The following is a 15000-nucleotide window of genomic DNA, read 5'->3' as shown; positions in this document are numbered from 1 at the left end:
TTTGTACCTTTCTTGTAAGTGACAACCTGGAATAAAAAAAGGAAGCACTTAAAATCAGTCAAAATGGCTGCTGCCCAGCCCGGAGCCTGGCAGGCACAGGAAAGGTCCAGTGGCTGCACCGCTACAGTATAACAGAGAATCTGATTGGGCCTAATGGCAGTATAGAGTGCTGTGATTGGTCATCTGTGAGGGTGAAGGATCTTTACTTCCAGAATAAAAGTAATTCTATTAACACGGGGCGGCAGGGTAGCCTAGTGGTTAGAGCGTTGGACTAGTAACCGGAAGGTTGCGAGTTCAAATCCCCCGAGCTGACAAGGTACAAATCTGTCGTTCTGCCCCTGAACAGGCAGTTAACCCACTGTTCCCAGGCCGTCATTGAAAATAAGAATGTGTTCTTAACGGACTTGCCTAGTTAAATAAAGGTAAAATAAAATAAAATCACTAACGTTGACGTCTTTCTGGGAACTTAATCTTTCCATTCCAGGTAGTGATTTAGACTTTGTTATTTGACAAAGAAAAGAAAATGTTTGTGTCCAAAAAACAACAACAACCCTGCTCTTGATAAAAATGGCCATCAGTCATTATCCAACGGGGCAAAGGTCATGTCAAATGTAGAGAATTCACAGCACTGTTGACACTAAGTCAAGCACTCTGGCTTCCTAAAACTGAGTACAGGAACCTCCCATTATAACCTGAAGATGTTACCAGGTGAATTGTATAGGAACCTCCCATTATAACCTGAAGATGTTACCAGGTGAATTGTACAGGAACCTCCCATTATAACCTGAAGATGTTACCAGGTGAATTGTACAGGAACAGCCTATTATAACCTGAAGATGTTACCAGGTGAATTGTATAGGAACCTCCCATTATAACCTGAAGATGTTACCAGGTGAATTGTACAGGAACCTCCCATTATAACCTGAAGATGTTACCAGGTGAATTGTACAGGAACAGCCCATTATAACCTGAAGATGTTACCAGGTGAATTGTACAGGAACAGCCCATTATAACCTGAAGATGTTACCAGGTGAATTGTACAGGAACAGCCCATTATAACCTGAAGATGTTACCAGGTGAATTGTACAGGAACCTCCCATTATAACCTGAAGATGTTACCAGGTGAATTGTACAGGAACAGCCCATTATAACCTGAAGATGTTACCAGGTGAATTGTACAGGAACCTCCCATTATAACCTGAAGATGTTACCAGGTGAATTGTACAGGAACCTCCCATTATAACCTGAAGATGTTACCAGGTGAATTGTACAGGAACAGCCCATTATAACCTGGTATGCAAGATGTTGTGCAGCTATCTTTAACATAAAGAGATAACTACCCCTCTACGGTAACATACCCTCTACGGTAACGGCCCCTCTACGGTAACGGCCCCTCTACGGTAACATACCCTCTACGGTAACGGCCCCTCTACGGTAACGTCCCCTCTACCGGTAACGTCCCATCTACCGGTAACGTCCCCTCTACGGTAACGTCCCCTCTACGGTAACGTCCCCTCTACCTTAACGTCCCCTCTACCTTAACGTCCCCTCTACGGTAATGTCCCCTCTACGGCAACGTCCCCTCTACGGCAACATCCCCTCTACGGCAACGTCCCCTCTACGGCAACGTCCCCTCTACGGTAACGTTCCCTCTACCTTAACGTTCCCTCTACCTTATAACGTCCCCTCTACGGTAACGTCCCCTCTACCTTAACGTCCCCTCTACGGTAACGTCCCCTCTACGGTAACGTCCCCTCTACGGTAACGTCCCCTCTACGGTAACGTCCCCTCTACGGTAACGTCCCCTCTACGGTAACGTCCCCTCTACGGTAACGTCCCCTCTACCGTTTTAAATGACAGTTTAAAAAAGAAGAAGAGTGTTCCAGACAAGAACCGGTTCCATCCACTAAATCCCATCTGATTCAGAACTTTGTACAGAACTTTCTGGAGTAAGTCTAGACCAGTACCTGACTTGGGTCTCACAGCTCCTCACATTTTCTACTACACCTCTTAATATTATCTTATCAAACAGTACAGGGACCCTAAAATGAGCACCGGTATTATATCAGTCTAAGTCAAACACTGTTCTAGATAAACACTGGTACCCATATCAAACACTGGTACCCATATCAAACACTGGTCTATATAAACACTGGTACCCATATCAAACACTGGTACCCATATCAAACACTGATACCCATATCAAACACTGGTACCCATATCAAACACTGGTACCCATATCAAACACTGGTACCCATATCAAACACTGGTCTAGATAAACACTGGTCTATATAAACACTGGTACCCATATCAAAAACTGGTACCCATATCAAACACTGTTCTAGATAAACACTGGTCTATATAAACACTGGTACCCATATCAAACACTGGTCTATATAAACACTGGTACCCATATCAATCACTGGTCTATATAAACACTGGTACCCATATCAATCACTGGTCTAGATAAACACTGGTACCCATATCAAACACTGGTACCCATATCAAACACTGGTACCCATATCAAACACTGGTACCCATATCAAACACTGGTCTAGATAAACACTGGTCTATATAAACACTGGTACCCATATCAAACACTGGTCTAGATAAACACTGGTACCCATATCAAACACTGGTCTAGATAAACACTGGTACCCATATCAAACACTGGTCTAGATAAACACTGGTACCCATATCAAACACTGGTACCCATATCAAACACTGGTACCCATATCAAACACTGGTACCCATATCAAACACTGGTCTATATAAACACTGGTACCCATATCAAACACTGGTCTATATAAACACTGGTACCCATATCAATCACTGGTCTAGATAAACACTGGTACCCATATCAAACACTGGTACCCATATCAAACACTGGTCTATATAAACACTGGTACCCATATCAAACACTGGTCTATATAAACACTGTTACCCATATCAAACACTGGTACCCATATCAAACACTGGTACCCATATCAAACACTGGTACCCATATCAAACACTGGTACCCATATCAAACACTGGTACCCATATCAAACACTGGTCTATATAAACACTGGTACCCATATCAAACACTGGTCTATATAAACACTGGTACCCATATCAAACACTGGTACCCATATCAAACACTGGTACCCATATCAAACACTGGTCTATATAAACACTGGTACCCATATCAAACACTGGTCTATATAAACACTGGTACCCATATCAAACACTGGTCTATATAAACACTGGTACCCATATCAAACACTGGTCTAGATAAACACTGGTACCCATATCAAACACTGGTACCCATATCAAACACTGGTACCCATATCAAACACTGGTCTATATAAACACTGGTACCCATATCAAACACTGGTCTATATAAACACTGGTACCCATATCAAACACTGGTCTATATAAACACTGGTACCCATATCAAACACTGGTCTATATAAACACTGGTACCCATATCAAACACTGGTACCCATATCAAACACTGGTACCCATATCAAACACTGGTACCCATATCAAACACTGGTCTAAAAAAAACACTGGTACCCATATCAAACACTGGTCTATATAAACACTGGTACCCATATCAAACACTGGTCTAGATAAACACTGGTACCCATATCAAACACTGGTCTAGATAAACACTGGTACCCGTATCAAACACTGGTACCCATATCAAACACTGGTACTATTAATCACCCATATCAAACACTGGTACTATTAATCACCCATATCAAACACTGGTCTATATAAACACTGGTACCCATATCAAACACTGGTCTATATAAACACTGGTACCCATATCAAACACTGGTCTATATAAACACTGGTACCCATATCAAACACTGGTCTAGATAAACACTGGTACCCATATCAAACACTGGTACCCATATCAAACACTGGTCTATATAAACACTGGTACCCATATCAAACACTGGTCTATATAAACACTGGTACCCATATCAAACACTGGTCTATATAAACACTGGTACCCATATCAAACACTGGTCTATATAAACACTGGTACCCATATCAAACACTGGTACCCATATCAAACACTGGTACCCATATCAAACACTGGTACCCATATCAAACACTGGTCTATATAAACACTGGTACCCATATCAAACACTGGTACCCATATCAAACACTGGTACCCATATCAAACACTGGTCTAGATAAACACTGGTACCCATATCAAACACTGGTCTAGATAAACACTGGTACCCATATCAAACACTGGTCTAGATAAACACTGGTACCCATATCAAACACTGGTCTAGATAAACACTGGTACCTGTATCAAACACTGGTACCCATATCAAACACTGGTACTATTAATCACCCATATCAAACACTGGTACTATTAATCACGGTACTCCTTTCTGCTTGTTTGTTTTATCTGTCGGCCCAGTTGCCTAGTCAACGCCATTTTACCTGCTGTTGTTGTGCTAGCTGATTAGCCTCGCCTACTGTTTTAGCTAGCTTTCCCAATTCAACACCTGTGATTACTGTATGCCTTGCTGTATGTCTCTCTCAAATGTCAATATGCCTTGTATACTGTTGTTCAGGTTAGTTATCATTGTTTTAGTTCACTATGGAGCCCCTAGTTCCACTCTTCATACCCCTGTTACCTCCTTTGTCCCACCTCCCACACATGCGGTGACCTCACCCATTACAACCAGCATGTCCAGAGATACAACCTCTCTCATCATCACCCAGTGCCTGGGCTTACCTCCGCTGTACCCGCACCCCACCATACCCCTGTCTGCGCATTATGCTCTGAATATATACTACCATGCCCAGAAACCTGCTCCTCTTATCCTCTGCCCCCAACGCTCTAGGCGACCAGTTTTGATAGCCTTTAGCCGTACCCTCATACTACTCCTTCTCTGTTCCGCGGGTGATGTGGAGGTAAACCAGGCCCGCATGTCCCCAGGTACCCTCATTTGTTGACTTCTGTGATCGAAAAAGCCTTGGTTTTATGCATGTCAACATCAGAAGCCTCCTCCCTAAGTTTGTTTTACTCACTGCTTTAGCACACTCTGCTAACCCTGATGTCCTTGCCGTGTCTGAATCCTGGCTCAGGAAGGCCACCAAAAATTCAGAGATTTCCATACCCAACTATAACATCTTCCGTCAAGATAGAACTGCCAAAGGGGGCGGAGTCGCAGTCTACTGCAGAGATAGCCTGCAAAGTAATGTCATACTTTCCAGGTCCATACCCAAACAGTTTGAACTACTAATTTTGAAAATTACTCTCTCCAGAAATAAGTCTCTCACTGTTGCCGCCTGCTACCGACCACCCTCAGCTCCCAGCTGTGCCCTGGACACCATTTGTGAATTGATCGCCCCCCATCTAGCTTCAGAGTTTGTTCTGTTAGGTGACCTAAACTGGGATATGCTTAACACCCCGGCAGTCCTACAATCTAAGCTAGATGCCCTCAATCTCACTCAAATCATCAAGGAACCCACCAGGTACAACCTTAACTCTGTAAACAAGGGCACCCTCATAGACGTCATCCTGACCAACTGGCCCTCCAAATACACCTCCGCTGTCTTCAACCAGGATCTCAGCGACCACTGCCTCATTGCCTGTATCCGCCACGGAGCCGCAGTCAAACGACCACCCCTCATCACTGTCAAACGTTCCCTAAAACACTTCTGTGAGCAGGCCTTTCTAATCGACCTGGCCCGGGTATCCTGGAAGGACATTGACCTCATCCCGTCAGTTGAGGATGCCTGGTCATTCTTTAAAAGTAACTTCCTCACCATTTTAGATAAGCATGCTCCGTTCAAAAAATGCAGAACCAAGAACAGATACAGCCCTTGGTTCACTCCAGACCTGACTGCCCTCGACCAGCACAAAAACATCCTGTGGTGGACTGCAATAGCATCGAATAGCCCCCCGTGATATGCAACTGTTCAGGGAAGTCAGGAACCAATACACGCAGTCAGTCAGGAAAGCTAAGGCCAGCTTCTTCAGGCAGAAGTTTGCATCCTGTAGCTCCAACTCCAAAAAGTTCTGGGACACTGTGAAGTCCATGGAGAACAAGAGCACCTCCTCCCAGCTGCCCACTGCACTGAGGCTAGGTAACACGGTCTCCACCGATAAATCCATGATTATCAAAAACTTCAATAAGCACTTCTCAACGGCTGGCCATGCCTTCCGTCTGGCTACTCCAACCTCGGCCAACAGCTCTGTCCCCCCCCCACAGCTCCTCGCCCAAGCCTCTCCAGGTTCTCCTTTACCCAAATCCAGATAGCAGATGTTCTGAAAGAGCTGCAAAACCTGGACCCGTACAAATCAGCTGGGCTTGACAATCTGGACCCTCTATTTCTGAAACTATCTGCCGCCATTGTCGCAACCCCTATTACCAGCCTGTTCAACCTCTCTTTCATATCGTCTGAGATCCCCAAGGATTGGAAAGCTGCCGCAGTCATCCCCCTCTTCAAGGGAGACACCCTGGACCCAAACTGTTATAGACCTATATCCATCCTGCCCTGCCTATCTAAGGTCTTCGAAAGCCAAGTCAACAAACAGGTCACTGACCATCTCGAATCCCACCGTACCTTCTCCGCTGTGCAATCTGGTTTCCGAGCCGGTCACGGGGGCACCTCAGCTACACTCAAGGTACTAAACGATATCATAACCGCCATCGATAAAAGACAGTACTGTGCAGCCGTCTTCATCGACCTCGCCAAGGCGTTCGACTCTGTCAATCACCATATTCTTATCGGCAGACTCAATAGCCTCGGTTTTTCGGATGACTGCCTTGCCTGGTTCACGAATTACTTTGCAGACAGAGTTCAGTGTGTCAAATCGGAGGGCATGCTGTCCGGTCCTCTGGCAGTCTCTATGGGGGTGCCACAGGGTTCAATTCTCGGGCCGACTCTTTTCTCTGTATATATCAATGATATTGCTCTTGGTGCGGGCGATTCCCTGATCCACCTCTACGCAGACGACACCATTCTATATACTTTTGGCCCGTCATTGGACACTGTGCTATCTAACCTCCAAACGAGCTTCAATGCCATACAGCACTCCTTCCGTGGCCTCCAACTGCTCTTAAACGCGAGTAAAACCAAATGCATGCTTTTCAACCGATCGCTGCCTGCACCCGCATGCCCGACTAGCATCACCATCCTGGATGGTTCCGACCTTGAATATGTGGACATCTATAAGTACCTAGGTGTCTGGCTAGACTGCAAACTCTCCTTCCAGACTCACATCAAACATCTCCAATCGAAAATCAAATCAAGAGTCGGCTTTCTATTCCGCAACAAAGCCTCCTTCACTCACGCCGCCAAGCTTACCCTAGTAAAACTGACTATCCTACCGATCCTCGACTTCGGCGATGTCATCTACAAAATGGCTTCCAACACTCTACTCAGCAAACTGGATGCAGTCTATCACAGTGCCATCCGTTTTGTCACTAAAGCACCTTATACCACCCACCACTGCGACTTGTATGCTCTAGTCGGCTGGCCCTCACTACATATTCGTCGCCAGACCCACTGGCTCCAGGTCATCTACAAGTCCATGCTAGGTAAAGCTCCGCCTTATCTCAGTTCACTGGTCACGATGGCAACACCCATCCGTAGCACGCGCTCCAGCAGGTGTATCTTACTGATCATCCCTAAAGCCAACACCTCATTTGGCCGCCTTTCGTTCCAGTACTCTGCTGCCTGTGACTGGAACGAACTGCAAAAATCGCTGAAGTTGGAGACTTTTATCTCCCTCACCAACTTCAAACATCAGCTATCCGAGCAGCTAACCGATCGCTGCAGCTGTACATAGTCTATTGGTAAATAGCCCACCCATTTTCACCTACCTCATCCCCATACTGTTTTATACTGTTTTTTATTTATTTACTTTTCTGCTCTTTTGCACACCAATATCTCTACCTGTACATGACCATCTGATCATTTATCACTCCAGTGTTAATCTGCAAAATTGTATTATTCGCCTACCTCCTCATGCCTTTTGCACACATTGTATATAGACTGCCCATTTTTTTTCTACTGTGTTATTGACTTGTTAATTGTTTACTCCATGTGTAACTCTGTGTTGTCTGTTCACACTGCTATGCTTTATTTTGGCCAGGTCGCAGTTGCAAATGAGAACTTGTTCTCAACTAGCCTACCTGGTTAAATAAAGGTGAAAAAAAAAAATCAAACACTGGTACCCATATCAAACACTGTTCTAGATAAACACTGGTACCCATATCAAACACTGGTCTATATAAACACTGGTACCCATATCAAACACTGGTCTATATAAACACTGGTACCCATATCAAACACTGGTACCCATATCAAACACTGGTCTATATAAACACTGGTACCCATATCAAACACTGGTCTATATAAACACTGGTACCCATATCAAACACTGCTCTAGATAAACACTGGTACCCATATCAAACACTGGTCTAGATAAACACTGGTACCCATATCAAACACTGTTCTAGATAAACACTGGTACCCATATCAAACACTGGTCTAGATAAACACTGGTACCCATATCAAACACTGTTCTAGATAAACACTGGTACCCATATCAAACACTGTTACCCATATCAAACACTGGTCTATATAAACACTGGTACCCATATCAAACACTGGGCTATATAAACACTGGTACCCATATCAAACACTGGTACCCATATCAAACACTGGTACCCATATCAAACACTGGTCTATATAAACACTGGTACCCATATCAAACACTGGTCTATATAAACACTGGTACCCATATCAAACACTGGTCTAGATAAACACTGGTACCCATATCAAACACTGGTACCCATATCAAACACTGGTACCCATATCAAACACTGGTACCCATATCAAACACTGGTACCCATATCAAACACTGTTCTAGATAAACACTGGTACCCATATCAAACACTGTTCTAGATAAACACTGGTACCCATATCAAACACTGGTACCCATATCAAACACTGTTCTAGATAAACACTGGTACCCATATCAAACACTGTTCTAGATAAACACTGGTACCCATATCAAACACTGGTCTAGATAAACACTGGTACCCATATCAAACACTGTTCTAGATAAACACTGGTACCTATATCAAACACTGTTCTAGATAAACACTGGTACCCATATCAAACACTGTTCTAGATAAACACTGGTACCCATATCAAACACTGTTCTAGATAAACACTGGTACCCATATCAAACACTGTTACCCATATCAAACACTGGTCTATATAAACACTGGTACCCATATCAAACACTGTTCTAGATAAACACTGGTACCCATATCAAACACTGGTACCCATATCAAACACTGTTCTAGATAAACACTGGTACCCATATCAAACACTGTTCTAGATAAACACTGGTACCCATATCAAACACTGGTCTAGATAAACACTGGTACCCATATCAAACACTGTTCTAGATAAACACTGGTACCCATATCAAACACTGTTCTAGATAAACACTGGTACCCATATCAAACACTGTTCTAGATAAACACTGGTACCCATATCAAACACTGTTCTAGATAAACACTGGTACCCATATCAAACACTGTTACCCATATCAAACACTGGTCTATATAAACACTGGTACCCATATCAAACACTGTTCTAGATAAACACTGGTACCCATATCAAACACTGTTCTAGATAAACACTGGTACCCATATCAAACACTGGTCTAGATAAACACTGGTACCCATATCAAACACTGTTCTAGATAAACACTGGTACCTATATCAAACACTGTTCTAGATAAACACTGGTACCCATATCAAACACTGTTCTAGATAAACACTGGTACCCATATCAAACACTGTTCTAGATAAACACTGGTACCCATATCAAACACTGTTACCCATATCAAACACTGGTCTATATAAACACTGGTACCCATATCAAACACTGTTCTAGATAAACACTGGTACCCATATCAAACACTGGTACCCATATCAAACACTGTTCTAGATAAACACTGGTACCCATATCAAACACTGTTCTAGATAAACACTGGTACCCATATCAAACACTGTTCTAGATAAACACTGGTACCCATATCAAACACTGGTCTAGATAAACACTGGTACCCATATCAAACACTGTTCTAGATAAACACTGGTACCTATATCAAACACTGTTCTAGATAAACACTGGTACCCATATCAAACACTGTTCTAGATAAACACTGGTACCCATATCAAACACTGTTCTAGATAAACACTGGTACCCATATCAAACACTGTTACCCATATCAAACACTGGTCTATATAAACACTGGTACCCATATCAAACACTGTTCTAGATAAACACTGGTACCCATATCAAACACTGTTCTAGATAAACACTGGTACCCATATCAAACACTGGTCTAGATAAACACTGGTACCCATATCAAACACTGTTCTAGATAAACACTGGTACCTATATCAAACACTGTTCTAGATAAACACTGGTACCCATATCAAACACTGTTCTAGATAAACACTGGTACCCATATCAAACACTGTTCTAGATAAACACTGGTACCCATATCAAACACTGTTACCCATATCAAACACTGGTCTATATAAACACTGGTACCCATATCAAACACTGTTCTAGATAAACACTGGTACCCATATCAAACACTGGTACCCATATCAAACACTGTTCTAGATAAACACTGGTACCCATATCAAACACTGTTCTAGATAAACACTGGTACCCATATCAAACACTGTTCTAGATAAACACTGGTACCCATATCAAACACTGGTCTAGATAAACACTGGTACCCATATCAAACACTGTTCTAGATAAACACTGGTACCTATATCAAACACTGTTCTAGATAAACACTGGTACCCATATCAAACACTGTTCTAGATAAACACTGGTACCCATATCAAACACTGTTCTAGATAAACACTGGTACCCATATCAAACACTGTTACCCATATCAAACACTGGTCTATATAAACACTGGTACCCATATCAAACACTGTTCTAGATAAACACTGGTACCCATATCAAACACTGTTCTAGATAAACACCGGTACCCATATCAAACACTGTTCTAGATAAACACTGGTACCCATATCAAACACTGTTCTAGATAAACACTGGTACCCATATCAAAAACTGGTCTATATAAACACTGGTACCCATATCAAACACTGGTCTAGATAAACACTGGTACCCATATCAAACACTGGTCTAGATAAACACTGGTACCCATATCAAACACTGGTCTAGATAAACACTGGTACCCATATCAAACACTGGTCTAGATAAACACTGGTACCCATATCAAACACTGGTCTAGATAAACACTGGTACCCATATCAAACACTGGTCTAGATAAACACTGGTACCCATATCAAACACTGGTACCCATATCAAACACTGGTCTATATAAACACTGGTACCCATATCAAACACTGGTCTAGATAAACACTGGTACCCATCCATATCAAACACTGGTCCCAGGCCCCAACCCCCAGGCCCCTATCCCCCAAGGTCCTGACCCCCAGGCCGCAAACCCCCAGGCCCCTAACCCCCAGGTCGCTAAACCCCAGGCCCCTAACCCCCAGGCCGCTAACCCCCAGGCCCCAAACCCCCAGGCCGCTAACCCCCAGGCCCCTAACCCCCAAACCCCCAAGGTCCTGAACCCCAAGCCCCTAACCCCCAAGGTCCTGACCCCCAAGCCCCTAACCCCCAAGGCAGACTGACTCACCGCTCAGCTCAGTGTTTGCGATGCGCAAAGAGGAACTCTCAGACTGCAGACTATGGTTCTTCTCCAACAATAACACTTCTAGGGGTTTAGACATGACCTGAGAGAGAGAGAGAGAGAGAGAGAGAGAGAGAGAGAGAGAGAGAGAGAGAGAGAGAGAGAGAGAGAGAGAGAGAGAGAGAGAGAGAGAGAGAGAGAGAGAGAGAGAGACAGAGAGAGAGAGAGAGAGAGAGAGAGAGAGAGAGAGACAGAGAGAGAGAGAGAGAGAGAGAGAGAGAGAGAGAGAGAGAGAGAGAGAGAGAGAGAGAGAGAGAGAGAGAGAGGAGAGAGAGAGAGAGGGAGAGAGACGGAGAGAGGGAGAGAGAGAGAGAGGGAGAGGGAGAGAGACAGAGACGGAGATAGAGAGACGGAGATAGAGAGACAGAGGGAGAGAGAGGGAGGAGAGAGAGAGAGAGAGAGAGAGAGAGAGAGAGAGAGAGAGAGAGAGAGAGAGAGAGAGAGAGAGAGAGAGAGGGGAGAGAGACGGAGAGAGACAGAGAGGAGACAGAGGGAGAGAGACAGAGGGAGAGAGACAGACGGAGAGGGAGAGAGACAGAGGGAGAGAGACAGAGGGAGGAGAGAGACAGAGGGAGAGAGACAGAGGGAGAGAGACAGAGGGAGAGAGACAGAGGGAGAGAGACAGAGGGAGAGAGACAGAGGGAGAGAGACAGAGGGAGAGAGACAGAGGGAGAGAGACAGAGGGAGAGAGACAGAGGGAGAGAGGGGAAGGAAGGTGGATGGGGAGGAGAGAGACAGGGGGAGAGAGACAGGAGATGAGAGAGGGAGAGAGACAGAGGGGAGAGGAGGAGAGAGACAGAGGGAGGGGGAGAGACAGAGGAGAGAGACAGAGGGAGAGAGACAGAGGAGAGGAAGGAGAGGGGGGAAGGTGGATGGGGAGGAGGTAGAGCAGGAGGGAGAGAGACAGAGGGGGAGACAGAGGGAGAGAGACAGAGGGAGAGAGGGGAAGGAAGGTGGATGGGGGGGGAAGAGAGAGACAGGGGGAGAGAGACAGGAGGGAAGGGAGAGAGACAGGGGAGAGACAGAGGAGAGAGACAGGAGAGGAAGGAGACAGGGGGGATGAGACAGAGGAGAGAGCAGGAGGGAAGGAGGGGGATGAGAGAGGTAGAGCAGGGAGAGGAAGGAGAGAGACAGGGGAGAGAGACAGAGGAGAGAGACAGAGGGGAGAGGGGAAGGAAGGTGGGGGGAGGAGAGAAAGTAGAGACAGGGGAGGGAAGGTGGGGGGAGGGAGAGACAGAGGTAGAGCAGGAGGGAAGGTGGGGGGATGACAGAGGTAGAGCAGAGAGAGGGAAGGTGGGGGGAGGAGAGAAAGAGAGAGTAGGGGGAGAGAGACAGAGAAGGAGAGAGACAGAGGGAGAGAGGAGGGAGAGAGACAGAGGAGAGAGCAGAGGGAGAGAGACAGAGGGAGAGGAGGGAAGGGGGGATGGGGAGGAGAGGTAGAGACAGGGGGAGAGGAAGGAGAGGGGGGATGAGACAGAGGTAGAGCAGAGGGGAGAGGAAGGTGGGGGGATGGATGGGGAGAGAGAAAGAGGAGAGGTTGAGAGACAAGGAGAACAGGGTTAGACAGAGGGAGAGAGACAGAGGGGGAGAGAGACAGAGGGAGAGAGACAGAGGGAGAGAGACATCAGACAGAATTTACAGAAGTCTGTCTGTCTCTAGGGAGAGGAAGGGGAAGGAGGTGGATGGGGAGGAGAGAAAGAGAGACAGGCCCTGAGAGAGGTAGAGCAGGAGGGAAGGTGGGGGGATGAGAGAGGTCTGATGGGCAGGAGGGAAGGTGGGGGATTGCTGTGGAGCAGGAGGGAAGGTGGGGGGAGAGAGAGATAGAGCAGGAGGGACATAGAGAGGAGACAGAGAGATATAGAGAGACAGAGAGAGGGAAGGGGGGACAGAGAGAGATAGAGCAGAGACAGATGGGGGGAGAGAGAGAGACAGTTGTGAGATAAAGGAGAACAGTTATACACATCAGCAGAATTTACAGAAGTCTGTCTGTCTCTATGCAGAGGAAGAGGAGGTTTTCCCTGTACCTGCCCTGAGTTGTCTGATGGGCCAAACTCCATAGACTTGAGGTTGCTGTGGAGCGAGAGACAGAGAGAGAGATAGAGAGAGACATAGAGAGAGACAGAGAGATATAGAGAGACAGAGAGAGAGAGACAGAGAGAGATAGAGAGACAGAGAGAGAGAGACAGAGAGAGATAGAGAGACAGAGAGAGAGAGAGAAAGAGAGACAGAGAGACAGAGAGAGACAGAGAGACAGAGAGAGAGAAAGAGAGACAGAGAGAGAGACAGAGAGAGATAGACAGAGAGAGATAGACAGAGAGACACAGAGAGAGACACAGAGAGAGAGACAGAGAGACACAGAGAGAGAGAGAGAAAGTTACAGGACAAAATAAAAACCCTCCAACCCAAAAAGGCCTGTGGTGTTGATGGTATCCTTAATGAAATGATCAAATATACAGACAACAAATTCCATTTGGCTATACTAAAACTCTTTAACATCATCCTTAGCTCTGGCATCTTACCCAATATTTGGAACCAAGGACTGATCAGCCCAATCCACAAAAGTGGAGACAAATTTGACCCCAATAACTACAGTGGAATATGCGTCAACAGTAACCTTGGGAAAATCCTCTGCATTATCATTAACAGCAGACTCGTACATTTCCTCAATGAAAACAATGTAGTGAGCAAATGTCAAATTGGATTTTTACCAAATTTCCGTACAACAGACCATGTAGTCACCCTGCACACCCCCTATGCTTTGTTGATTTCAAAAATGCCTTTGACTCAATTTGGCATGAGGGTCTGCTATACAAATCGATGGAAAGTGGTGTTGGGGGTAAAACATCCGATATTATAAAATCCATGTACACAAACAACAAGTGTGCGGTTAAAATTGGCAAAAAACACACACATTTCTTCACACAGGGTCATGGGGTGAGACAGGGATGCAGCTTAAGCCCCACCCTCTTCAACATATATATCAACGAATTGGCGCGGGCACTAGAAAAGTCTGCAGCACCCTACTAGAATCCGAAGTCAAATGTCTGCTGTTTGCTGATGATCTGGTGCTTCTGTCACCAACCAAGGAGGGCCTACAGCAGCACCTAGATCTTATGCACAGATTTTGTCAGACTTGGGCCCTGACAGTAAATCTCAGTAAGACCAAAATAATAGTGTTCCAAAACAGGTCCAGTTGCCAGGACCAC

At 45.2% G+C, this 15000-nt stretch overlaps 1 protein-coding gene across 1 annotated transcript in view; it reads right to left on the bottom strand.

Annotated features, from left to right (window-relative positions):
* The window catches only part of LOC124005031 (homeobox protein cut-like 1), a 131629-nt gene that overhangs the window by 16215 nt on the left and 100414 nt on the right, over nt 1-15000 (bottom strand). The window contains exons 13-14 of the mRNA XM_046313879.1: nt 13819-13864; nt 11741-11837 (exon numbers count right to left, since the gene is read on the bottom strand). Coding sequence (XP_046169835.1) covers nt 11741-11837; nt 13819-13864 — 143 coding nt within the window. The remainder of the gene's footprint in view (nt 1-11740; nt 11838-13818; nt 13865-15000) is intronic.

This window comes from Oncorhynchus gorbuscha, linkage group LG19 (assembly GCF_021184085.1).
Source record: "Oncorhynchus gorbuscha isolate QuinsamMale2020 ecotype Even-year linkage group LG19, OgorEven_v1.0, whole genome shotgun sequence".
In the NCBI taxonomy this organism is placed as follows: Eukaryota; Metazoa; Chordata; class Actinopteri; order Salmoniformes; family Salmonidae; genus Oncorhynchus; species Oncorhynchus gorbuscha.
Note: the sequence above shows the minus strand (reverse complement) of the source record. Positions and strands in the feature narration are given on the sequence as shown.